This window comes from Rissa tridactyla, chromosome 7 (genome assembly GCF_028500815.1).
Source record: "Rissa tridactyla isolate bRisTri1 chromosome 7, bRisTri1.patW.cur.20221130, whole genome shotgun sequence".
In the NCBI taxonomy this organism is placed as follows: domain Eukaryota; kingdom Metazoa; phylum Chordata; class Aves; order Charadriiformes; family Laridae; genus Rissa; species Rissa tridactyla.
Window position 1 is genome coordinate 9,371,699 of NC_071472.1, and position 27,192 is coordinate 9,398,890.

General features: G+C 36.6%; 1 protein-coding gene across 3 annotated transcripts in view; it reads left to right on the top strand.

The window, feature by feature from the left end:
- The first annotated feature begins 3,956 nt into the window (after positions 1–3,956).
- Positions 3,957–27,192, top strand: part of DPP10 (dipeptidyl peptidase like 10) — a 225,530-nt gene continuing 202,294 nt past the window's right edge. For 2 of the 3 annotated variants that reach the window (XM_054208858.1, XM_054208859.1), the window contains exons 1-2: positions 3,957–4,030; positions 10,406–10,501. In XM_054208858.1, coding sequence (XP_054064833.1) covers positions 4,006–4,030; positions 10,406–10,501 — 121 coding nt within the window. In that variant the 5' untranslated portion in view covers positions 3,957–4,005. The remainder of the gene's footprint in view (positions 4,031–10,405; positions 10,502–27,192) is intronic. The other variant, XM_054208860.1, reaches the window with a different exon arrangement.

Genomic DNA, 27,192 nt, shown 5'->3' on the forward strand with positions numbered 1-27,192 from the left:
CAATTAAACGGTTTGTGAAAAAGGTACTTTAAATAATGAGAATACTTGCAATTGTATTATGCTTTGAGCAGCCATTTTCTGATTCATTAGAGTTAGATTGTAAAATCTATATTAATATTACAGATAGTATTATATATAAAACACCACCTTCAAAAGTTGATATTTTTTCAAACTGCTTTAATAGAAGAGCCTACTTAGAAGATTAGATCCTTAAATCTCCATCTGCCTGTTCATTGTTGTTATGTGCCAGTTAGCAGTTAGTTATGGGGAAACTATATGATGTCAAAAGCTTTTCATTGTGTGGCTCTCTGATGTTTCCTCTTGAATGCCTCTATGTTCTTGTCATACTCAGAAGTGACAGCTTCTGTCTTGCCAATGATACATGGTCTAAAAATCTGTTTTACTGCCTTTTGCTTATGACCATTTTGAAAAGCAGTGCAAGGCTAAAAATATTTTATTGTTGAAGAACAGCAGCTTACTCTATTTTAAAACTTTGTAGATGATAGTCCAAGAGTTGCATTGGTTAACATCAAGAGAGTTGATTTGAGATGTGCATGATACTAGTTGTACTATGAATTAACCTTATTATAGTATTTTTTCTAATATATCATTAAATCTTTTCTGTTAGCGTACATTAACTTCACAAATTTCTTACCACAATGTTGCCACTCAATATCAAAACATCCTCATGACTTTTTAATAATTTCTAATCTAATGATTTGGAGCAACTCATAAATTTTACCAAATTATTAAAACCAAGTACTTTGTTCTTAGTCAGAAATAAGTCCTTTTTATGCCAGTCTCCCAAGACTTTCAACTAGCTGGAAGCCCCCTTCTTTCTTACTGTGGGTATCAGTAAGCTTTGTATGTTCAATACTAGATTCATACATTTGATACTCTCCTTGCAAAAACATGCATAAGTATTTAAAATGGAGCTCTATTTTTAGAAACTGAACAATACTCATGTCTGCAGAGAAAAACCTCCTGAATAATGAGGACTTGGTACATTTTTTTTAGAGGCTTTGGTACAGAAAATATTCATCAAGTTGCCCAGCTTCAGTCGTTTTAAGTGAATCCTTTGGAATAGGGTTTCATGATTCTCTGAGGGTAACTACTGTTTTTTCACCGCCGCTTGTTGGTATAAGCTACTAGTTCTTCTGTTGTTACAATTGGAAAATTCTTGTAAAGAATAAGGCTTATACTGTTACGTTTTGAATAAATTCATATTTTCTAGGCTGTGCTATTAACATTAAAATAATAGCTTAGATCTGAGTTTACATGCAGGACATAAAAGTTCGGTATTCCTGTGAAAAGGCTGGCTATCTTTGCCACATCAGCATGGCCAGGACCGTCCAGAAAGGAGTGAACAATGCAATCCTCATATCCTAGGAACACCAAAGGGGCTTGTGAAGCCATCATGGAGGCCTGGAAGATCAACCAACTTTAAGGCTAGTCAGGAAGTTGCTGTGGTAATTAGTATTTAATGAGGTGGGAGTGAATCGGAAGGAGCCAAAGAAAGCAAGAGGAGCAGGCAGGTTTACAAGGGTTGGGAAACAGGCAATGGAATGGGGAAAGGAGATGGATGCCAGGAGCTCCTGCTTACACTGTTTTTACCCCCTGCCTGTGGAAGACAGGAGTACTGAACTTTAGTTAAAAAAAAAAATGCAGTCATCAAAGATGCGTTGTTGGTTATGGTAATCAGCCTTCTCCTGCATGGCGATCCCCAGGAAAGCCGCACAGTCTGAGGGGTACACCCGCTAACACTGTGCTGCAAATGTCCCCAATAATTTCCTTCAGTGTACCATAATTGAACATCATCCATTATCTGCTATTCAAGGCAGATAACGTATCAACACCAAACAGGATATTTGTGTAATAATAGAGGAGTATGATTACTGTTACAGCCACCAGGAGGGAAGAGCTGAGAGCAGCCCAGGCTGTCTGGCAGCCATTTACTACTAGGCCTGAGTTGGCTTCAGCTGTGGGGAGGGGACAGCGAATGCCTGTCAGGTGAGGGAGCTGATCCCGTGAAGACCAGCTGTGGTGTAGTGTTTACGCTGAGGAGACAGAATGGCTGCTTTTTTTCTCTGGTGAGGCTACCGATCTCTTAAGAGGAGCAAGCTCAGCCAGGCCCAGGCCAGTGAGGAGGATGGGGCTCCATGGGTGGCAGCCATGTCGGGGTGGCAGGGGGCTCCTCGCTGGGAGCTGCGATGGGCTGAGGGCTCCCGTGAGACTTCCCCTGTGAGATTGCTTAGAGACTGTGTAGGGGAATTCCCCTCCTGGAAATGAGACCCAGGAGAGAAACTCTCTTTTACAGGTAGAAATGAACAGATGAAAAAATAATTAGACCCTGTTAGTGTCATTAGAGGTGCGGTTGTGGGTGGTGTGTGGCGGTGAGGTGGGTACAACAACCAAGTAAGCACAAGAACCTTGTCAGTTTCTGTTGTGAAAACATCCTTATTTCTCACTCATTTATAATTCAGAAAATGAATTAATATGTATGTGAAAAAGTATTTATATGCCTTTGGAAGCTTATAAAATATAGCAGGAGGTGCCTTCCTGTGCCATAGTCCTCCCCACAGAATGAGATGGCTGAGTTGCCCCCATCCCTCTGCCCTTCTGTCCAGCTGAGAGGTGAAAGATAAAAGAATATCCTTCCTGTGCACCTGCAAGATTAAGAAACCCAGGATCGCAAATCAAATAGGAGAGACTCCAAGTAATCTCTCGTGTTTCGTGGCAGTCACTCCCCGTGCATTCAGCGGAGCGGCAGCCTTGCAGGGCTGTGCTGGCAGCAGGTCCTGAGGAGAGGCTTTTACGTGGTATTGTTTTCCAGGGCAAGTGTGGGCTAAACCCCATATTTTTTACCCCACCTGGCATTTAGTTGGAGCTTAGTGGAAGTTTGTGCAGGCCATGAAACACATGTGTAATGTAACATAACTTTGTAAGCAGCCTGAAGGGAGATCTTCTCAGAAGTTTTTCCCAGGTTTCTTTTCACAGAGTCTTACCACAGTAATTGAATTTGAGATAGTAAAGGCATGGGTAATTGTGGCAAAGAAACATTCAAGCATGCCTGCTAGAGACAGAAAAAATATTGTTTTCTGTGAGAGAGGGTTAGGATTGTATGAAGCAATTGTCATACTATTATTGTCATTCTATTGTTAGATGTTTACATGTTGTTTGGACTCAAACTGTACCGTGAACACAGGTAATGCATTGCTACAACTGACAAACCTGAAGGGCATCTGGCTGGAGTTAATAGGAGTTAAACATGTAACCACAAAGAATGTAGTTTTAAGTGTACTAGTAGTTACAGAAGCATTCATTTAACGTTTGTTGTAAGTTACTGTTGTTTTTTTATGAGTAATAGGGGAGCAGTTTACAATGGAACTACTGTATAGAGAAGAGTTGTGTAGTTTCGGATGGAATACTTGGAGCCTCAGGCAGTTTTGTAAATGTTTTCTATTACAAATAAGTTTAATAGTGTACATTAAAAAGGATGTGTATTTAAACCTTTATGGTCCATACCAGGTTAGGTGGAATTACAGTAAATTGCTACATTTCATTTCCGTAATGATCTTATAAACTGCTAGTTGATATTGTCCTGGAGTTTATGTTCAGCACATTTGAACACCAGTTGTATTTTGGACAGCTTGTATAAGCTCATTTGATTGTCACTTAGGGGTATGAAATTACATATATATATTTAAAAAAAGAAAGATATCTATTAAAAAAGCTTGAGAGTTACACACCTTTGGATGACTGTGTGTACTATTGAGAGGGGAGGGATCATGATCACCTCCCATGCTGTGATTATGAGTATTCACAGAGCAATGTTCCTATTGCTAATAGTTCTAGAAGTATATGATTATGAAACATGGTCTCTTCCTTTTATTTCATTTTTTTCCATTCCTGTAGGAACTTGGAAGTAACAGCCCTCCGCAGAGGAACTGGAAGGGAATTGCTATTGCGCTGCTGGTGATTCTAGTTGTTTGTTCACTCATCACTATGTCTGTCATTCTTTTAACCCCAGGTAACCTACTTCTTTATTTTATCTTTCTGAAGGTGTATGATTCATAATGCAGTCATTAAAATGACATATAAATGTTAAAGTATCGTTTGCCCTTAAGCATTTTTGTCTTCTGGCAACAATAAATTTGGTGCCTGTAGGGACTCCAGAGTTAGTGGAGGCCTTGGGGAGCAGAAGCGTTTGGCTTTGGCAGTAGGTCCTTAGGATTGTTACAAGAAATTCTCATTAGCCTCAGCAGCTGTGAGCTGACTTTAAGGTTTTGTCAGTCGTGTAATTTCAGATCCACAGATGAGCTAAGAGAAAGCTGTATGTCTTGCAAGACTAATACTGAGAATGAAACTTCTCACTGAACAAGAAGCATGCATCTTTCATATGTACATGCACATGCACAAACTTCTTCCCTTTCACTCAAAAACAAAGAGAGGGGAAATTACTTAACGGTTCAGTTACAAAAAAAAAGGGGGGGGGAGGGAAGTAGTAGACAAAAAAAGCAGTTGAACATATAAAATAATTATGCTTAATTATTTTTTTTTGTGTTCTAATTTGATCTGAATTATTTTGCTAAAGATTTTCTTTTTACTGCTGGGGCAGCAACCATTTAACTATGTCTAGGAGCCTAAGAGAAGGAAACTGTACAGGTTTTAAAGGAAAAAATATCTTTGAATTCTTTTTGTCAGATTTAAATTTATAGTGTAAAATACCTGATTTGGATGGCACGCCTAGATAATAAATATTGGTTTGCAGACGTTCTGCCATGCAAGTGCCCAGTTCGTGTAAACAAAAAGGTTAATGAAATGCTTTTTAGTTAAATAATGGTTCCAGACAATTTGGCCACGGATGAAATCATCAAGGGAAGCTGCGTGGGTCTGTGCATGAGCAAGTACAGTAGTAGACTGCTGCTGCTTGAAAGAAAGGTGGTGAGACTGGATGGAAGAGGGTCAAAAAGCTTTTCTTGTCAGAGGGAACAAGACAGCTGGGGAGAGTAGGTAGGAATACTACGTACTATTCTCCTTCCTCTGATTTGTATAAATGTTTACTACGTATTCATGGTGCTATCCAAGGAATGATAAAAAACTACTGTTTGCTTATTTCACTTAGAACATTTTGAGAAAAATAAAAGCAAAGTTGTGCTGCTGTAGTATCAGTGTATAGGATTTTCTTCAGGGAATAATAAAAAACAGACATTGAGGGCAAATGGTGGTTTATCTTGGTACGCGGTACGACAGAAGACTGGTTTTCTTTTCAAGGAGAGAAAGGTTTTGTTTAAGGCTCGTAAAATCTCAAAAGTGTTATGCTGGAATTCACAATAATAAACATCAGTTCTGGCTCTTATATCTATATAGAATTATTAATGTAAAAACCTAAATTGAAGTCTTTGAAAGCACTTGTGGAAAAAAGAATAAACAACCTAGGGAAATGTTAATTTTTGTAAAAATATGTTAAAAAAGCTCAGTGAATTACATCTCTGAGGCTGTTTCAAAATCCAGAGAGCTTGCTTGAAAACTTTATGTAAGCTGGGACCTACATTTCAGTTCAAGTCATGCGAGTGAAAACTAGTTCTGTCAGCTCAGATGCTCTAAGATATCCCATAGAGACTATAGAGCTTGATATAAATAAAAACCTTTTTCCCAAAATGATCTAGGTCTGGAAAACTGGGATTTCTTGCAGGTTGGAAATGCTTACCAAAGAAAGCTTTGGAAGTACGTTGTAGGACAGCTAGCTACTTTCCCTATTTTGTTCCTAATCGGTGCTGTTCCTCCTTCACTGTCATGATTAATTAATATGTTTTTTGAAGAAAATATTATGCTACTCATCTGGTTTGCTGGCAGGTACTAAGCACTGTAGCTAAAGTTATCTGGTCTTGAATATATGTAAGATCGCTTTGGGATATCTAGAATTCAAGGGGAGGAAAAACTTGGAGACACTTTCACAGGTCTGGCTATTGCAAGGTGCTCAGTTCTAAGGTGCCAGCGATCTGTTACTATAAACACCTGGCTTTGCAAATTCTCCTCATAAAATATAATAGATCTGAATTAAGAACTTTAGTGCAGTAGTCAGAATTTTGTCCTCTCTCATCAACGTCTCATCATCAAGACGTATCTCATCTACTGTTGATCTGTGTTTCAAAACTGGAAAGTACTCAATTGGAAGTACTGGCAACTTAAAGCTTTTATATGAAAAATCACCTAAGAACAGCCTAGGAGTTGTACAGATGTTACCACCCTTGTACAGGTGTTTTGCCACAACACTTCAGGCTGATGTTCATTTTGGGAATGACCGTAGTTCTACCTTCATGTTAACTTACAGTTTCTGAAGGTGTGGCAGACTTGAATACTTTATGTGGGACTCTTTTACTGAGATATTGATGATAGCATTTAAACCATACATGCCGTTCTATGGTAATTACTGTTGAGCAAGTGGCAGAGTAGAGTTTATGAACTCTACTCATAAACTCAGAGTTTGCTTTGCTATCTCTTGCTGAAGGAAAAAAAAAAAAAAAAAGAGACAGCTTTGCAGAAAAATTCCTGTAGGGAACAATTTAGGGCAGCCAAACTGACAGAAAATGCTTTTTTGAAATTGTTTTGAGTAAAATCAAGCTCTAGGAAGAGGATCTGGTTGGATTACGTCCAATACATAAATACTCTCTTTAGAACAGGGTTGGGACCAACCCCTCCACACCTTCTCTCATGCTACTCTTAAATGAATAGAAAGCAAAATAAAAATTATTTTGGCTGAAGTGGAGAGTCATTACCAGAAGATTCAGGTTTCTGTTCAATGCTGTGTAGGACCCCTGTAAATGCTCTAAATAGGCAAACAAGTTTTGATATCGGACTATTTTCTGGCAAGTTGTTTTTCCTTTTTCATGCAAACATAATATTAATTATAGTAATTGCCAGTTATAGCTATACCCGTTAGGTTGCACATAGTTTACTAGTGGTGTTTTTCCACTTTTCAGACTGCATTTAACATCAAGCCTTTATCCTAATTTCTAGTGTTAATTTTTTTTTCCCGCAGAACATTCAGGAAGGAGTTTGCATTAATAAAATACTATACTACATCATTATTAGTTTTATTTGCTAAGTTAGAAGGTAATTTTTATGAGGTGTTTAGACTACTTTTCACTACTAACCTGCAAAAAGAATATCCTATAAAGTAATGAAAAGTAATGAGGCTATTAATTTCTACTTTTGCAGTCTTCTAGTTTAGTAAACACAAACAGGTTTGTGCTTTTGAATAAATACATACCAGTTATTGAACTGTTGTTAGTTTGATATATCATTAAAAAGTAGCCATACCGTTTTTAACATTTAATTTCATTTGTATTGTCTGTAATCTGTGTTCATTTCCTGTACCTAATATATGTAATTTCAGACCAAAATGTAGAAATCCATGGGAAATAGTGTGAGAACATTTGAAATATTATTCCTTCAAGGAGTAATTCAATAATTTAAAACGAAAATGAAAAAGAGATAGTTGGCTATTTGGTAATGTGGTAATAAACATAAAGAGGAAAAAGGCAGTTTTTAAAATAAAGCCGGTATTTTGTGAACTACATACTAATTTGTGTTTGTGCTCAAGAAAGATTAACCTAGTATAGTGTTTTGAAAGTTCATGTCATGTGCAATTTCTCTTGGTATGTATAAACTAAGCATTTTAGAAATTTAAATTACTATTTTTGAGTCTTTGATGTCAAATCAACATTTTTCTTAAAAATTATACAGTATGAGATATTGACAGAGTAGAAAGCTAGTGTCAGAGATTATGAACAAGGCTCTAGTATGGTAATGACTTAGCATTAGAAAAAAAATTACTTTTCAAACACCTAGTAAAGTTGCTTGAAGATGGTGGTTTTTTCAGCTTAGAAATGCTAACATAAATTTAAAAAGTTACTTTAAAATCCAGTTTATATAGAGATTACTTGGCAGGCACGTGAATTAGATAAAAGACAGAAAGAAAAGCCAGTGTACCTTTCTTCTCTAATAGGCTGTCTGTACACAGCTGATGTATTGTTTTAGTGATTTTTATTAAAGCAGTTAATAAAAAAATAATCTGTGAAAACTAAAGTGTCTTGGGTAACACAATTTTTGGCAACATAGCAGCTTGTGAGAGCTTGATTGATAGTTGGCACAGTGGCAGGATATAAGGGGTCACAATAAATAGAAACAGAGTGAAGAAAAGTTAGAAGGGGAATCCTTTCGGGATCAAAACCAGCATCAGGACAAGGGTGTGTTGAATCAAAATAGGTGATGGAAAACAGCTTGTTGAGGGTAGATAGTCAGCGAGGTTGTGGAGAAAGGGCAAAACAGGCATATGAAGAGCCCAGTATTTGATGCTGTTAAGTTAGAAGTAGTGTTTTGAAGACAGGGAACGTATTTGTGGAGCTGAGTTGAGCATATATAACCACATGTGCTTACTTTGAAGATAAAAACTCAATGTGTGGCAGGAGCGAGAGCTAACAAGGTCCCATGATGTGTAAACAGAGGGATTAGGTGTAAATCAAGAGAGAGAATGTTACTCTGCTGTAAAGCTCTGGTAAGACTGCAAGTTGAATATTGTGTCCTATTCTGGACTTGGAGACTTAAAAAAAACCCAAAGAGGCTATTTTGGTCCCTGGAAGATAGGAAGAGGGCAAAAAGCTTATTCAAGGATTAGAATGTTTGTTTTACGAGAGAGGATTCGAACAACTCTGCATGCTTAGGCTTACAAGACATTAAGTGCAAGAAGAGTTGATTACGGTCAGTAAATGCTTACGGGGACCCTGCTGACACCTGGGAGGGAGGCATGTGCAAAATGCAGCATCACCGTGGATTGAGCAACTCTGATGGCCTTGTGTCTATTGTAAATTTATGATGTGCATTAAAAAGGAGTTTCTCTCAGCAAGGATTCATTCTCAGCAAGGATTCACCTTATTAATACTAACGGAAGCGACTGCAGCAGTCAGTGCTGACATTTAAAGGCAACAAAAATCATATTATTGTTGATTGCAGTAAGCTTTCAGCTAGGCCTCTATTTGAGAAATTTGGCTAAATAAAGACCAATAATGAAACTATGATTGACTTTATTCATTGTGAAGGGGCCACATTTTCATCTGAAATGTATTACAGGATACGACATCTTTAAAGCACATCTCTGTATTAAAAATGTGCTGGTAACATATTGGGCTGGCATAAAGATAACAAGATTTCTCCTTGTCTGCTGTGATTCTAAATATTCTTTTCCAATTGGCTGTCATCAGGGATGCTGTTTAATATCGGCAAACTGTAAGGATAAAATCTGACTAACAAAAAGATCCTCTCGTAGAGAAGGTGGATGCCTGACACATTGGAAAGAAAGAGCGGAGAAATACTGTAGTAATCTATGGCAAATAGATGCCCAATAATGATAAAAGGATTAAAAGACCTGACTGGGCATCTGTCTGGTTCATTGTATAGGAAGTGCGTAGGTGCTTATTTATGCTCATGCACAGGCAATGTATAACACAGCTTTTGGCAGCTGCTGTTCTCCTAAATAGCCTAAAGCAGTTAGGAGAAGTGCATAGCTGCTATCAGTGAATATTCATCGGAAACTATGTGTTCTGACAGCAAAACTTTTGCTTTAACAGTACCTCTGATTTCACGTCTTAGTGTGTTAGTTCAGTATTGTGTCTCTGCTACTTATTATTTATTTAAACTACAGCACAATAAAAGTAGAATTTAGCAGAGCTTTTTTTTTTCTTTTCTGAAGCATGGAGATGATTTTAGGAATTGGCAACTTATTTTTTTGTTTTGAAAATCAGTGTTGGCTAATGTTCAGAAGCACAATATTCCTGGGATCTATCATGTTTGGGGAAAAAAACAAGGCTGTTAGCCAAATGTTATGTTTTGCTTATCAGTGGAGAGCAAGCACAGACTATAAAATATGCATATAATTATTTTTTTTTTTTAAAAGATTTTAATTTGTAGAATAGGTGAAATTTGTTCTAAATTTACTTACAGGAGTATTTGCTTAGATTCTGTCTGTCTGAGGTGATCAATATGGCCTACATCCTTTGTCTGTCAGGAAATTTTTGTATTGGTTTGTAATCAGACTTTTCTTGAGGTGTAGGGCTGTGGGAAGAAGGAGCTTTCCCACTATGGCCCCAGTATAATAAATAGCCAAGCACTACATTGTTCTGTTGTCCTGTCCGTAAGATACCAATGCGATGTTTTCTGAAGCTTTACTGAAGAAAAAAGAAATGTCGTCTTGTAGTGAAAAAAAATGAGAGCAAGGTATTGTTGTTGATTTTGACAGGACCTTTAAACTATGTATTCCTGTTCTGTAATTCCAATGGTTTGCAAACTACATTGAAAATATTGTTTTTGATTACTATCTAAAATGATCCTGTTATATTTATTTTAGATGAACTTGCAAATTCATCAGAAACCAGATTGTCCTTGGAAGATCTCTTCAGAAAAGAGTTCATAGTTCATAATCCAGAAGCCAAATGGATTAATGGTAAGTGTATAATTTCTCACGTAATTTGAAACTAGGTAATAATTTTGAATATTGAATGATATCACTATCTAGGCACTGAGGAAGAATCAGTTAAAATTTCAGACCCTCTTGAAATTGGCTAGTGTCCCAGTTTTCCTTGTAGTTCGGCATCATGTCTGTTTCGTTAATTTTTGAAGTGGCTTTCTAATTTTAAAGCTCTGTCTAGTACAAACCCACTAAAATTTTCTGTTTATGCTACTGAATCAGTTGGAAGCAGTGATGTAGAATTATTTTGAAGACCTGGGTCTTGTTTATGGAGTCACAAAAAAGATAAATTCAGAAAATTAAATTGTTCTATTAATATCTGAACTTTGGGATTAGAAGTGGTTCTGACTTTTCACATCTGGAATGGATTCTTAAATATTTCAATATACTTGTACAGCTCTTAGTTATTTTCTGATGTCTACAAATTGTATTTAATGTTCTACTTCATTAAATTATTTACAAATGGTATGCAGATTCCCAAAGAATTATGCAGTTTTAATGTGTAAAAGAAAACAAATTTGAACTCTTTTTTTCAACCGATTGAACTCCTTTTCTCTTGATCACTTGAGTTGCTCACATTCTTTCTGTTGGCAAGAAACGTACAAGTAACACAATAGCGACCATCTGTTTTGTGTCATTATAGTCAGATCTTTGTATTACTCCAGGTGTTATAATCAAAGGAATAACAATAGGCTTTGTGCCAAATAGAGTATTGTTAAGGAGTGCTCTGTGGAAAGTAAGAGTTTGAAAGCCTGGCGAGTGTGTATGTGAATTCAAAAGAACTTCACACAGGAAATAATGATTCAATTATACTGATCAATGTCGGTGTTCAGTAGTAACTAGAACTAGTTTTAATTTGTAGGAAGTTATAAGGTTGAATTGAATTGTTGCTTTATGTTATACTCTGAAGAATGAAATGGGTGTAACAAAGGTAAGTGCATTTTCAAAAAAAGGTGAAGGAGGGAGAAAAGTGTGGTTAAGTCTTTTTTTTCCAGGACCAGCTCTGGTGTTGAGTTATTTGTTGTCCAGTAGTTTAGGGGTAAGAGAGGGGAGGCTCAATTTAGTTTCCTGCCACTCCTTTTCCCCAGCTATTCCAGTGACCGTACAGTTGCTGAAATGCCCTTAGTTTCTTCTTTGGACTGGTTTCTGTCTGCAGTCAGTGCCAAAAACTCTGGTACTGGGTGATGCCAGAACCATACTGTTGACAAGAGGAACAGTTTCTTGTGTTTGGCAGAAAACTTTTTCCCAGTTAAGACTGTTTGGCTAATTAAATCCTGAAGTAGTTTTTGATTCATTTGTTTTTATCTGTTAAGTGCACAAAGCAACTGCCTTTGAAAAATATTGCTCCTTATTATCAAATGAAGTTACTACAGATCCAATATTGTCAATTAAAGTGGTCGCTAAGAGCAGGCCAGTGCATAATGGAAGAAAATCCTTCTGCTAGTTCTGTAGAATGCTCTTGCTACTCAAAAAGTCCATGAGGTTACTCATCTAAGAACATTAGTAGTCATTAATAACGTGCATAATATGACAATATTATTAATTTCGAAACCCAGGACAATAAAACTAAAGGGTTATGAATTGAGTTATATTAAATATTGTTGATACTATAAAACATGTAGTTTATTGTATTTCTTGACTATGTTCTACAAACACTTGCTTGGGTACATCTTTCTTTTGTGGTGTTCAAGTCCATCTTAAGAAACTCATACAACGGAAGGTAATTTTATTAGTATCATGTGAAGAACAGAAATTGTAAGCAATCTGGTCTAAAAGCTGTGAGATTGTACAGTTCTGAACTCTTCCATGTATTGAAAATAATACTAGAAATACTATTTAATAAAGACAGACCCTGTGTTTGATTAGCAGTACTGTTGTACTAATATCCAGTCTTTCTGCAGTGGTGTTTTTCTCAGACAATATGAGAACTCCTAAGCTTGCAGTTAGATGTTTTCCTGTGTTTATTTGACAAAGAAGCAACGAAGTCCAGTGGTACAAAAAAAGGGAAAGAATGGGCTTTTTATCTTCTTATAGTATGTGTGTGTATGGGAATTGAGGAAAAAGCTGGCATAATTAAGGGTTTTACTAATTGTTTAGTATTTCTGATAAACATAGAAAAATTATGTTTAGATTTTTTTTTTTTTTGCATTTTCTTTGAAAATTCCCAGTATGGTCAATGAAATCAATATCTTAGATATAAACAAAATGAGGAGGAAACTTGCAAAGCAACATTTTGCTTCCTGCTTCTATTTTTTAAGACTTAGGGTAAGATTATATTTTCTTTCCTGGCGTGGTAACATTGCAGTGGTGGCATTATATGCATGGAGAATGAAATATATAACTTAATATTCAGCATTCGTTACTGTGGAGCTGGAGGGGAGCATTTGGCACTTTCTTTGGATATTGGCAGGGTAAGTGCTTCTGGCCTCTGCACAGGAAGATTTTAGCGGAAAATAAGTACCTACTTACTACCACTTTTTGCTCCTCGTGGGGTGGAATAATTTGTATCCATCTGAAAGTTTTATCATCTTGACCTCCTGTAAGGGATGGGAACAGAGATTGAAAAAGTGAACCCTGCTGTAAGCCGTTTCTGCAGGGTCTAGAGCATATTTTGTAGAAAAATGTCTGATTTAAGGATTTGGAGTGCTAGATGAATCACTGTGTTCTTAGGTATGGTCTAGTATTTAGCTACTGACATTTAATGAAACTTTCCATACTGATGTTTGAATTTCTCTGGTACTATCTTCCGAACACAATGTTATTTCTTCCTTGTTTGCCAATTCCTCCACTACAAAAATCATCCTCGGGTACTTGTTTCTAGTCTATTCTTTAATAAGAAAAGCTCTTACATACAGAAGTTTTTACAGTCTGTTTCCTTTTCTGCTTGAAACTGACTCCACAATTTTATGTGCTTGCCACCAAAGTTAATAATTATGCAAATGTTTAAAGCTGCAGAAGGAAATGTTGTTCTTTATGTGAGATAATCAGCTCTTGCCAAAGAAAATAAAAGAAAAATTTAGAGCTGGTTTTAAAAGGGACAAAATATATTCACACTTAATGTAATTTGAAGATGTACCTGTGCAGGTACCTTTCAGATTTCTTTCTCCCTTCCTTTTTTTCTTCTTTTTTTGGTTTTACTTCAAAGGCAAATTTTTTTAAGCCTGACTTGGATTTTTGGGGTTTTTTTTTGTAATAATTTACAAAGGAAAGAGAAAGAAAATATGGATAATGACTAGTATTTTTCTTTAAAATAATAACTCAGTAGTTTACTAAGCTTTTTCAATTACAAGTCTGATCACTTCGACTGTATTTAAAATGACATGGTGGAGAGCATATACGCAACCATCAGTCAGTTCAATCCGTGTTACCTGAAAGAGCATTTGATTTCAGAAAGCCTTCCCGTTGCTTGGCATAGTTTCGAAGATGTTAAATGAGAGTACATCTTCCCTTAGCATTATCGATCTTCAGGTTTTCTAATAGGAAGTGAGAATTTAAAATGCTGCCAGTGAATTATAAAAGTACTTAAATCTGACAGCACATTGCTACTGATAAGGGCTTTGCATTAGATGGCAAAACAGCTTGGTTTACTTAAGTCTAAGTACAAAACTGCAATGTAGTTTAAAATATCCAGAGTAATTAAATTTAAGAAAGCACTACAGTAAAACTTCCCCTATGCTTTCCGTTGCCAAAAAACTTGTTAAGAGACTTAATGTTATCTATCATGTTGCTTCTGTCTTGGATTCTAACCATTTTGCAACAGCGACCAATCTCTGTTTCAGGTTGGGCATAGCATCTCATTTCATGACCACGGTTTGCTTTAGGAACATGTCTGCTGGGTGCTGGCACAATACATTTAAGGGAAGGTCATGATACGTGGTGTATTAGGGCATAGTTCTAAAATAGCTGTATCAGTGACAGCAACAACTGTATCATCGCTCTATTAATTGTCCACAAACCAGTGTATGAATCATTGCTTACCTACCAATATCAGCAATCTGCAGCTGGATCTTTGAACCATGCTGAAGCATTATTTTAGGATATTTTCTTCATTTTCATTAACTTAGAATATGTTTGCTGGCCTGTGAGAAACACTGGGGGCTCAAAAGGTTTGCAGTCTAATCACTAGATCTTGTTGTACTTGAATCTCTTATTATCAGGGACTCTGGCTGTACATTTGTACATCTTTTGTCGTAAACCCCTGTTTTTGGACTGAGGTTTATCACTTTGTCCAGCATAAAATCCCAGCAGGTTGTGCCAGCAATCTCACCAGGTATAAGATGTTTGGATTTAATTTCCAAAGCAAAGAATTTTTCATGCATGTTTGTTTTTAAGGCAGAAACTCTTCAACACTTGTTTTTTTTCCCTTTTACAGTTTTAATGTGTTTCTTTGGAGATGTTAGTAATAAACCACTCCATCCCAAGTCACAAATATTTTCCCTCTGCCTTGAAAACAGCATCAAGGCAATAGATGTCTGGTTTTGTTTTAACTCAAGCTCTTGTATTTACTTGTTTTATTTTTGTTTTTATATTGTTTCCAGATTTCCTGTATTACCTTCAGCAGGGGCATGGCTTTCATTTTCTGAGTAATATTTACTAGTTCTGAGGTGGGCATTTTTATGAAGCTTCACACATCAATTTTATCATTATGGAGAAAAAAAGAATGGGTGATGCCTACCCTTTCGAAACGTCAGTGAAACCAAGGGACAGGTTTATGGAAGAAATCCCTCTCCCCGTCCTTTACATTTTATTTTGAAAACATTCATTGTGTTTAGTAGAGTCTCTCTAAAAAGGAAAAAAAAAAGGAAATCTTAAACCACTTTTGCTTTACAGTTGAATGGTCACTTCACTGCAATATTTTGTAGATATTGTATTAAAGTTAGCATGGAAAGGTATTACCTGTTTGAAGAAGTATTATTGCTTGGCATCACGTATTTGGTCTCCTTAGAGAGCAAATGAGACCGTGGCTTCCCATAGATTTATTTGTGGTTGTCCCTAGCACCTTTCCTCTTGGTGTACACTGCCTTTATCACCTGGGGAGTGAAATGTGTAGTCAGTGACCTTTGCTTGAGCTCGTGCTTTTCTTGAGTCTCTTTTGGCTCTTGTCTATCTTGAAAAATTAAATAAAAAGTGAATCTGAGAAACCTGGCATGAAGATGGTTGAAATTGCTTTAAAAATTGTAGATGATAAAAATGGAAGTGGCTTGGGAAGCACAGCACACAGTGATTCCAAAGTACCACCTGTGCCAATTTTGTGCAGGAAACTATGGTTTAAAACATTTGGCACTTTTTAAAGGAAGCTTTTCATGTGCACAGGAGGCAAACATGAACTTTATTTATCAGAGCTGAGCATGTTGTGATGTTTGCCCATGGGTGTGGGTCAAGTGCAAGAAATCAGTCCATCACTGACCAACAAAAGAAGACAGATTCTGCTCCAGAATATTGTTGCTGAGTTGGAATCAATAAACAGACAAATATCTCTATTAGAATTACCTATCAATATATATTGGTATTACTCTTGTAATTTATGATGGATATTATTAAGAGTGAAGTCCTGTATTATTTTTTCCCCTCCCTTAAATGAGGTGAGAGTCTGAAGTGGCCGGGTTGGAACGTAGCCGTTGTGTACAAGTACATTTTCGGTGTAGCAGGAGCTGTGTTTGGCATTCAGATATTTAGGCTGTGACCTGATGCTCTGTCAGGGACTTCAGCAGAAGTGAAGAGAAGTACGTACAGTGGTGCTCTTGCCAGCTCTGCATATAGCTTTCATTATTTATCTGAATCTATCTGTGCAGAGCCTGAAGCTGGAAGCCAGGCCAGGGAGCTGTTTTGTTGCCTGTGGTTCAGTGTGAAGGGTTTATTTCTGAAAGGCAGCAGAGGGTGGTTGCACTTTGATTCCCCATGCAGGGAAAAGCAGCACGTAAAATAAAAAAAATTAAAAAAATCCTAGATAGGGCTCCAATCTTTGGAGGCTTTTAGCTAAAAATCTTCTTTCATAAAACTGTAGTGGTGGTGTGAATTACACACCCAATTTTTGCCAAGTCTGAAGACTTAGTATTGGAAAATCCCCAGAAAATTTGAAAACATACATAGAGTGTCTCCAGGCTAGCTAAAGTTTCTCTCAGAAACTGCTAAAAAGGGGTATAAAAGTTTTTATTGATACCGTTCCACTGATTTATTGAAATACCTTGTTAAACAAAAGAGTTTAAACAATGTTGTGAAATGGATTGAATGATTCAATTCTCTCATTAGGGAATTGAATGGAAGAGTTTAACACTGTATTTGCGCTGATGCTGAAAACTTCCCTACGAGTCAGCAGTAGATGGATAATTGGTCATTCAGGCTATGGCTTTGGAGGTACCACCCCTGGTACCAGGCACAACGTTCCTTGTTGTGTTCCTTGATGCAGGAATTGTGGCTTCTCAAACAACGGCCAATCTTGGTTTAGGAAGAATTTTGATTTTCTCATATTTTTTTTTTTTTGGGGGGTTGTGTGGGTTTTTTTTTTAAGTTTAGATACAGTAGTTCTTTGGTTTGGTTTTCTCTAGGTTTCTGGTCTTACAAAATGAATTTATTCTTAAATATTGCATGTGAAGAATGCATGTAAAGCAGAAGATAAATAATGTAAGGTGCATAAAGGAACAAAACTGTTAATGTGAACAGGTAATAGAAGCTGAAACAAATTACTTTATGAAGTATTGTAGGTAGGATTGCAAATAAGAAAGCATGAACTGATTTGGGTTGCAACTGTGCATGAGTGTAACACGTGCACTTAACAACGATGCGGAAAATCCTATACTTTTTTCTGCACGAAAGTGGCATCTCCTCTCATTTCTGTAGGGATTTATCAGAAAACAGGTGGTCTTTTTCATTAATAATCATTTATCACAAAGCAAATATTCATTTTCTTCTGTGAAGCAGTGATGCTTTTGTGCTTCAGATTGAGACTTGTCCTTGTGAGTGGAACCCACCTGTTTCAATGTTGTGGCTCTGCAGCTGTGGGACACTCACCAGGGTGGCAGCAGAGCTTTCCTCTGTGGGCAGGAGGCCAGAGGATTACTGTTCCTTTCATCCTCTGCTTCTCCACCCTGAGGATGAGCCGTTGTGTAGCCTATTGCTCAGAAAGGCGTTTTGTCCTACTCATTAAAATTCTTTATTTCACTGGTCGTAACACAAGAGAGTTTTTTCCTCAGTTATTTTCTCCTCTGGACTGTATGCAGTCTAGTCTTTAAATAATTTTACTTTGTGGCTATTTTAATGGATCTTCCCTGCCCAACCACACTATTAGGATCTGCTGCATGCACTACTTTCTGCTCTCGTATTATTGATGTCTCTAAGGTGCCACATGACTTGCTTGCTTAGTAGTAGATCTTGGGTAATTTCTGCTCAGATCAACTATGTTAAGCCCCATTGCTACGTCGATACTGGTGCCAGTGTTAATGATTGTTAACAAGCATTAAATAGTGCTATGTATTCAGGGCCATTAACTTGTGTCAACATCGTATTTTGTAAATGGCTTCTTAGCACACCTCTCTAGAAATCTCCCTTCCTTCACCAATATTCTTTGGATGCTAATACAAAATTGTATTAGTCGTGACCTCTACACTGTCTTGTAGCTCTCTTCTTCACTTGAGCATTACCATTATTGATTGCAAAAGTTTTTTCCTGGGCGTTTGTTTTCCGATTGTTAGTTTTTGGTTTTGTTTTTTTCACTAGGCATGTTATACTTCCTCCACAGAGTACCTGAAATTTATTTTCCTGAAGAGTCTTCACTTCTTGTAAAAACTTACTTCTAGTTGTATTCATTAAGATGTAGACTGATTCTGTGCTCGTTGAAATCTATGGGGATGGGATAAAATCCACAGATTGGGACATAAGTTAGGAAAAATGAAATCAAGCATTCCAACTAGTGGAAGATCAAACTACCTTTTGCCACCTTTAGCTAAAAATACAGCTAATCATCACAGTCCTTCTTAAAATTTATGTCTCTATTCATTTTTTACTTATTCCACAACCCAAAGCATTAAGAATTTAACAAAGAGACCAATATACTTACTTATGCTCTACCTATATAAATATTTTGTATCTGTTGTATAACATATTGTATTTTGAAAGAGATTAGCAGAATAGTTCACATTTTCCAAGCAATATTTATAGATAGCAACCTAATGTTGAAGGATTAAGTACAGTAATTCTGTCTGTGAAGCCCTAGGAAAGTGGACCAGACACTTAATAAATCTTGGTTCTCCCTGTTTGTTGAAGCAAAAGTCTCCTGAGTGTAGTGCACATATTAAGGTTACTATTCCAGTTACCATAGCAATGTCCATGAAAGAGGGAGACCTTTTCTCAGTAATACATTTTTGACTAAGAAAGCAGTCCTTAATATGAACGAGTATAAACTGGATGTGCTACATCGTTACTCTTAGGATGCTACCCTCTAGGACAAATATTTTTACTACATGAGCAAACCTGAACAGTGTATTGAGACTTTTGGAATGATAACAGATGGTGGGTGCTATACAACAGGTTTGTGAGTTCCCTCCAGAATGCCACACTTTCTTCTGTCATACATAAAGACTTCAGAGATGTATATACGCATCAGCAGGTTTATATACATGTGAAGTGTATTCTTTTCGTCTTGTGCCTCCTTGTTGCGTTTTCCCCACTTACCATCACTGCTCCTGTGCAGAAATGTACCTGTTGCCCAGCTGGAGCTGGGCAGTCCTTTCCTTATGGTTTGGATTTGTAGTGACCTGTTAACTTTTCCTTTGGAAACTGCTGTTCCTACATGCAGCTGGTTTTACGGTCCTTCTTACAAGCTCATTTAAGTCGGTTCTAATTTACTCATCAGCAATTCAGTTCTCTTCAAAGGAGTGCTGCATGGGAGGGGGATATACCTTCAGTCGTAGCTGCACGCAGCAGCGCTGTTGGCTGATTCTGCCTTATTCCCGTTTACTGAAAACATCCTTTTCATTTTCCTTGGTTTTCTTACTTATTTGTCTTAATAGACAGTCCCTTAACAAGTGCTCAGTTGTATTTTGTCACAGATTAGTAAGCTGTACAGTGTTTAAAATAGTTATCTTTAAACCCCAAAGTTTTACATTTCTAATCCTTATGTTTTATTGTCTGTTTGTTTTTTCCTTGAATTAAGAGGCAGTAAAAGCAGTGCTTTGTATACCATTCTGTATTGATCCATAGAAATTGCATTTTTAAAGCATATATATATATATTACTATGGACATATATATCTGTTTATTACAGCTTTAGTACTTTTTTCTTTGCTGTCTTTAGTTGATTGTGTATTCTCTGATTTATTTATTTTTTCCTGTTGAAATGGCAGATTTCAGAGACACTGACTCATATTCGCCATTCTTTCATCCATTTCCCTGGTCTATTTTGCTTTCTGTACTGTGTGTTCTTTTTCTTAAATGTATGAACTGATCCTCTACCTCCGGCGTGGTTGTTCAGACGCACAAAAATGGCTGCAAGGCCAAGGTTATTCTTCATATGAAAATGTGGTTGGTATTTGAATAATTTTACTTGTTATCTCTTTCAGTGTGATGCAAAAGGACTTTTTGTTTTAGTGTGTTTGGAAAAGTGAATATATCTATATATTTAGGTCATATATTTAGGATTCTTTCAAGTGTTTATTCAGTGCATTAGTTGTGTTAAATTCTCCCAAGAAGTGTTTGTGTTGCGCAGGAGGAGACGGCAGAAGTGTTACATAGTTTTGATCCAAACTGCATCCCGTTGAACCTGTTCCTTTTAGGTACATCAGGATTAGAGGGGAAAGAGGCCGGAGGGAGAAATCTACAGAGTAAAAGCATAAAACAATTAATAACAAAACCACAGTAGGAAAAAAGGAAAACAGCTTGATAAAGAGAAAGCAGAGGCAGGAACAGAGGAGAGAAACGAAGGGACGGTCCAATGGAGAGCACAAAGGCCTGTGTTAGAGCTTCATCGGTGCTGCAGGACACATGAGTTTCCCATTAAGGACATCTCGTTACTCTGTAACTCCAGGCAGCTTCTGGGAGTCTTGCATGAAGGGGTGCTTCTATAGAAGCTTCATGAGAAAGGTTCGAATAGTTCACTTTGGCTTTCTCACATTTTGGATAATGTGATTTTTTTTGTTTGTTTAAATGTTGAAATCTTCTCTTTAGTATAATCGTTTCATTTTGACATTTCTATTTTATTTTAATGTATTTTATATCACTTGTGCACACTATTAATGCAAAAATGCTGTGGTTTTTTATTATCAGAGTGAACAGTTCAATGTTAAAAAACAAGTATTTCCATATATTCTATTTGAAATTCTGAGGAATCTTTTCTTAAAAAAAAGTAGTAATATAAGATTTTCAATTTATTCTAATTTGGAATAAAAATACTTGTACTCTACAGTAGTTTGTTTCCTGGTCATCTCTATGGGCAATTTAGAAAAGGAGGCTATAAGCCATATTATCAATTACAGCTCCAAACCACATTATAAATTACCCAAACTATGCTGTCATGTTCCATTCATGGAAATCAATTGCAGAGTTAATACTATAACGTACAGTATTTCCATTGATTTCTGATTGATTGCAGATATACGGAGATATGGAAACAGGCTCTTGTTATGAGATGATTCAAAGGTGTAACTGCACATGTAAAGATATGTATGCAAGTTATGAATTTTTATCTTTTTTCCATTTTCATACCCAGTGTTGTACCTTGTCCTCTTAGAGGCAAGGAGTCACTGTTCTACCAACTTAGGCCTTTCTTTTTTTAGCAATTTAAAACGAGCAATTTAAAGTGTTACGTAAATGTTCCTCTCTGTTTTAATAATCCGTTCTCTTTTCTAGCTATTTCTTGAGCTCCTATTGTGGTAAATTGTTAGTTGAAAACAATTTGGTCTCAAAATTCTATTTTTGAAGACCTTGATTAGCCCATGCATGTTACTGTAATGGAAATTATAACAATAGTTCTACTGTATTATTTCAGTAGAAGTTATAAAGTTAAATTATATTTTTACCTACTTAGCTAAAGTATGAGGGCAAAGAGCATATGGAAGAAGAACTGAAAGTGAAGATGCACAAATTTTTTACTTCACGTACTGTCATTGTGCCCCCACCCTCCCCATTTGGTATATAGTATATGGAGGTAGAGGCAGACAATGCGTCTTCCAGGACTAAATGCTTTCTGTCTCATTACCATCTTCAGAGTGATCTGCTAATTTTAAGCAAACATTTTTTTAGTCTGGGGTGTATCTATCCTGACTACCACTCACAGCCACTGGTTGCCTCACCACAAGATTAAAATATACTCTGAATTAACAGTAGCTTTTATTCTGTTCCTTGTTATGAAAACGAACAAGTCTGAGTGCTCAGTAAACTGCATTTGTGTGACTGCTTGTGGGTTTTTTGGTTTTTTTTGATTAGGTAAGGATAAACTCTGAGGAAATAAAATTACATTTGAAATATAGTTTGTTTTTATCTGGGAGTAAGATTTCCAGATGACAGCAAGAAAACAGTATTATGAATAGCCTGACTCCTGGCTGGTTTGAGGGAGTTACTGAACACCATGTTGAAGACAGTAGCTTTGTTGAAAACCATTAAACTTCCTAATTCCCAACATTGTTAACGTGTTGGATGAAAGTTATTTTAGTTCTTAGCTGAGGGTATTTGTGGAGATTGACTTTGTGTCCATCTTATTCTCTGCTTCTTGTTTTTGTTTAATAAATATAGAAAGCTTCAGAGCAAAACTTCTCAAACAATTTTATTCAATAACTTGAACCGGGTACGTGAATATATCTGTAGATACTCAGTGAATACCTGTACTTTTAGTAGCTAGTACTGAACTTCAGTACACTAGCATAATGAAATATATTTTAAATTTTTTATGGAGATTCAAAAAAGGATATTACAGTTTAAATGAAGTCAGAATATATGGATATTAATTTTTAATTAGAATTTCAAGAAGGCTTGGGATTTTTTGGTATTTCTAGTAAACGTAATGCCTCTGCTGAATAAAAGTTTATAATGTTTTATTTGTGGAATAAAAAAAATTTTTTGCATGTAACATGAATGGATTTTTTGGGAGTGCTGAGCACCCACAACCCACCGTGATACTCTTTATTTGCAAAATAACATTTGTTCTTTCTTAGGTATAAAAGAGTTTAGGGAGTTCCTTGTTTGGGAGTTGCCGAACTATGCGTTAGTTGATGTTTAGACAAGTGTGAAGAGCTCAGGGCTCAGAAGAAGCATTTGGTCGTCTAGCAAGTAGGGAACCTGATACTGAGAAACTATAAACAGCCACTGATTTTGACAGTGCTACCAAGTACACAATGCTGAGCATAGGGAAACTCTTGATATGTCAGGCAAAGACGGGTTGTTGCATGCCTTTTCAGGAGGGTTTTTTGTTATGTTTGGTCATGTTCTTTTATTTTAAACAGTGGTAGCTTATGCCGGAGTAAGAACTGGGCTCTGATTTTTTTGGCGCTGGTTAATTTTGATGAACAAATAGCATCATAAAAGAGATAGGTATCTATAAGACTTCTTGTGCTTTCCTTGAGGGTTGATCATGCCCTCCTTCTTCACCACTCCTCAAGAAGGGACAAAGCTTACCACTTTGTCAGAGTATTTACTGAGTAAATGAAAACAGTAAATATGAACTTGTTTTTTATTTCAGAAGTGCCATCACTTCACTGTCTTTATTAAGACATGAGTAACTGCATGCTCATAGAATCATAGAATGTATTGGGTTGGAAGGGACCTTTAAAGGTCACTTAGTCCAACCCCCTGCAATAAGCAGGGGCATCTTCAATTAAATGAAGTTGCTCAGAGATTCCTCCAACCTGACCTTGAATGTTTCCAGGGATGAGGCATCTAGCACCTCTCTGGGCAACCTGTTCCAGTGTTTCACCACCCTCATTGTAAAAAAATTTCTTCCTTCTATCTAGTCTAAATCTTTCCTCTTTTAGTTTAAAGCCATTGCCCCTTGTCCTATCTCAACAGGCCCTACTAAAAAGTCTGTCCCCAAGTAGATAATAGAGATATACCAAAACAGTTTGCTGGTGGACGAGATCGTAACGATTACTTGGGAGAGTATTAAATAAAGGAGCATAGACAGGAATAACCTGATTACATCTTTACCAGAACAGCAGTGAAAAGTTCTTTAAATAATGGGATTTTTATAAGCATTTTACAATGACAACCTTTAATTATAAGGGTAATTATTTTTATTGCATTTTGCGGTGTATTTTTTTGACATAATAGCCAACTGATTTCCTGCATTCAGTCCTTCCAGTGAAGAAAAAATCTTTTATAAGTGCATAATTTGAATTTAAATTAATGCAAACCTTTGTACTCAGCTTGCATAGCATGCGAGTGATAACTTAAGAAAAATACAGCTTTGTGACACACTGATTACTTTCGTAAAGATAGAAGTATATTCTCCCTTTGATGACTGTGTCTGACTTCCATTAGTGCTAATGGGAGTTATGCATTAATGCTTTGAAGAATCTACACTCCAGTTAATTATAACACTTTAAAGAAAATGTGAGATGTTACTGAAGGTAGAGTTTCTTTGGTGTTGAAATGTTTTTTTTTTTCTAAATTTCTATCCGGTTTCCTCTCCTTCTGGGAATGCTATTGTGTTGACTGACATATTGTCATGAAATCTTGTAAATACTAGTATCATGTTTAGTTGAAATTACTTTGTGACATATTGATAGTTAAAGTCATCTCACATCTAGTTCTTAGATATCTAGCCTACCTCCTGTTGGTCTTTTTTTCTGTTTACCTTTAGCTGACAGCTGAATAACTGTTCCATTAAGTTATCAATTCCAAGGTTAACCTCAGATCAAGTTTTATCTGACTGAAGTTGAGATAGACAGGTGAGCTGTGTTTCTTGTGCCTTTCCTTAATTTTCCTGTTGTGAGCAGAAACCAATGAGCATCAGAAAACAGCTAAATTGTCCCTGTATTCTGTGCTTCAAATCTGATTGCCAACAGGAAACAGCACTTGAGAAAAGGCTGAATGGCTTTGAGGAAAACAAGGATGAGTTCTTCACGGTAGTCACTCATATTGAAGGTGATGCAGATGCAATAGGTTCATCTGGAAACTAAAAGCAGTTAAGCAATTTACTCTTTAAACAGAAAGGTAAACGTAGATCAGCACAAAGTGAAAGAAGATGAATCAGTTTGACCAAAGAGACGTAATTCTTTTTCCCAAAAGTAGCTTATTAGTATTAGTCTCTGTCGACTCTTAGAGCTGCCCAGGCACCTGACATCCTCTATAAGACTGAAATCTCCCTGTGAGCCACAGAGGTTATTTGGGGGTGGAGGAATAAAAACTGCATTCAAACTCTGATTAATGTATCTCAGACCTGAGCAAGATTGATAAGGATGTAACAGTACTTTTTGTATTTATTATTGTTCACCCACAATGTAAAATTTGCAGCTCAACTTTACCACAAGCTGGAGTTGAGTCATCAGAAGTCTTTTTTGCTCTTGGCCTGAGGAACTGTGTTGGTGTCAAATGCATCACCTACAGTATCTGGTGATAGATAGAGGGAGCAGGTTTATGGCATCTGCAGAGCAGAAGACTAACTGTTGAGTCCAGAATATAGAAATAGACAGAGGATGTACAAAGAAATGCAGACAAGAAAGCAGACTTCTGCTAGGTTTGGAGAAAGAGAGAAAGGCTTTGGATATGGATAAATCATAGCAACTTCACATCAAGCCCAGTAAACTGGGCAACAGAGTGGAAGGGCAAAAAGAAAAAAAAATTCTCCTTGCGCTTTCATTTGATGGAGAATACACATTACTAATTACCTTTTAGTTTGCATATTTGTTTGGGTGCAGCTTCCATTTAGCAGAAGAACAGAATTTATGGATCCAGACTACCCAGAAGTTGTCAGAAATCAGCTCATTTGACAGCTAGAAGAGAAGGCAGTCACTGCCTCCACTGATGTGAAAGGAGCAGACGGAAAGGCTATTATGCACTCCAGAAGCCTCTGATAGCAGCCTCAGTGAAACAGTGCACAGCTGAGGTTAGATGGGACTGATACGTCATGCTTTCCTGAAGTGAAATACGCAGAGCAGGAAAGTTGCCAGTCACACAGGAGAGAGTGACTCTCCTGCGTGGTTTCCTACCTGCTCTTCGTGACCTTTTTGAATATGGCAACTACAGGCAGGTGAATGAGAAGTTACCAAAGATTTGGGATTGAGGATTATGAAATTGCCAGACTGCAAAGTTAGTTTTTGCTGCAAGGGCAAAATCCTCAATCTGTTGAAATGCAAGGAGACACCAGAGTAATCTCCATGACTGACCAAACCTCTGGCCAAAACCAGTTCGAAGCACTGAGGTTTTTCTTCATTATGTTATATACCTAGAACCACAATATTTTATATGTCCTACTGTGACTGTTACTTATTCTTACTTTACATTTAATGCTAAATTTTTATATAGTACCAGAGTTTTCTAAAGAGACTACAGGTTAAAATTATGATGCTTCATTACTAAATTAATTCCGCTTCTTTATTCTAACATTAAATGAGAACTACATTTTGATATTAAACGTTTTGTCTTTTCATGACACATTGAACTCCATTTATGGATACTGTTTCTTTTTGTCTCCAGTATCTCATTATCCAGTACACGTATTTTCTACATTTAGAGAGATGTCTTTCTTTTTTTTTATTTGCTTATTGAGTTTTGTGAGAGAATTGTTTGCTCATATTGGCTCAAGTCAGGCTATTACTTGACTACAGAGTTGATGATGAAAATCCTGACGTCCTTCGCCACAGCAATGTGAATGTGCTGATATGATAGTTTAGTTTGAAAACATGTAATTATGATAATGGCAAAAGAGCAAGTCTCTATGGGGACTTAAATTTCCTTCCATAATGCAAACAAAAGACACTCTCAAAATGTAAGTTCTGTTGTTTCATCTATTATAATGGGCAATTAATCAAGACACAGTGAGAAAACTATGCTGATAACAGTAAAAGCTGGCACGTACTTTTCTAATTTGTGTTGCAACAAATTGAGAGATGTAATCACAACAGAGGAGGATGTTTAAATAAAATTAGAGCTGTGATATGAAATGACAAAGGGAAGAAACTGAGAGTTAAGGATGACATTTTGTCTTATTTTAAAGCAGCTGTGAAATGGAAAAAGACCATCTCAGTGGCATGAGTTCTGCTGAAACAGATGAGCTGTCAGCCCTAACTACAAATTTCTGGCTTGGCATTTGGTTATGATCTATCAATTGCACTAACAGGGTATATAGTTTCTTGCTTTTATTGTGCTTCAACACAACTGGAAAATGGATTAAAATGCTTTTATTTAAAATGGGAACAAGCTGGCAAAGCTTATTTTCTAACCTTCATCGAGTCTGATTTATTAATATACATATAATATATGAATTATTGTCGTATATACCTGTCTTTGCCTACAGATACTGTGTTTGATTTAACTTAAGCCATTTTTGATTTTTGTATCAGAAACCAAGATTGCTACCTATGGTTATGGGTATACTAGGACTGTAACATAAACAGAAATCACTTTTTTCTTCTACAAAATTGACAGTCATGCCTGAGTTTGGAGATAAGCCAGCCTTTTTTCCTGTGCATGTAAACTAAAACTTTCTCTTAAATGAAGAATGAAGCATGAAATAAATCTCTGTTG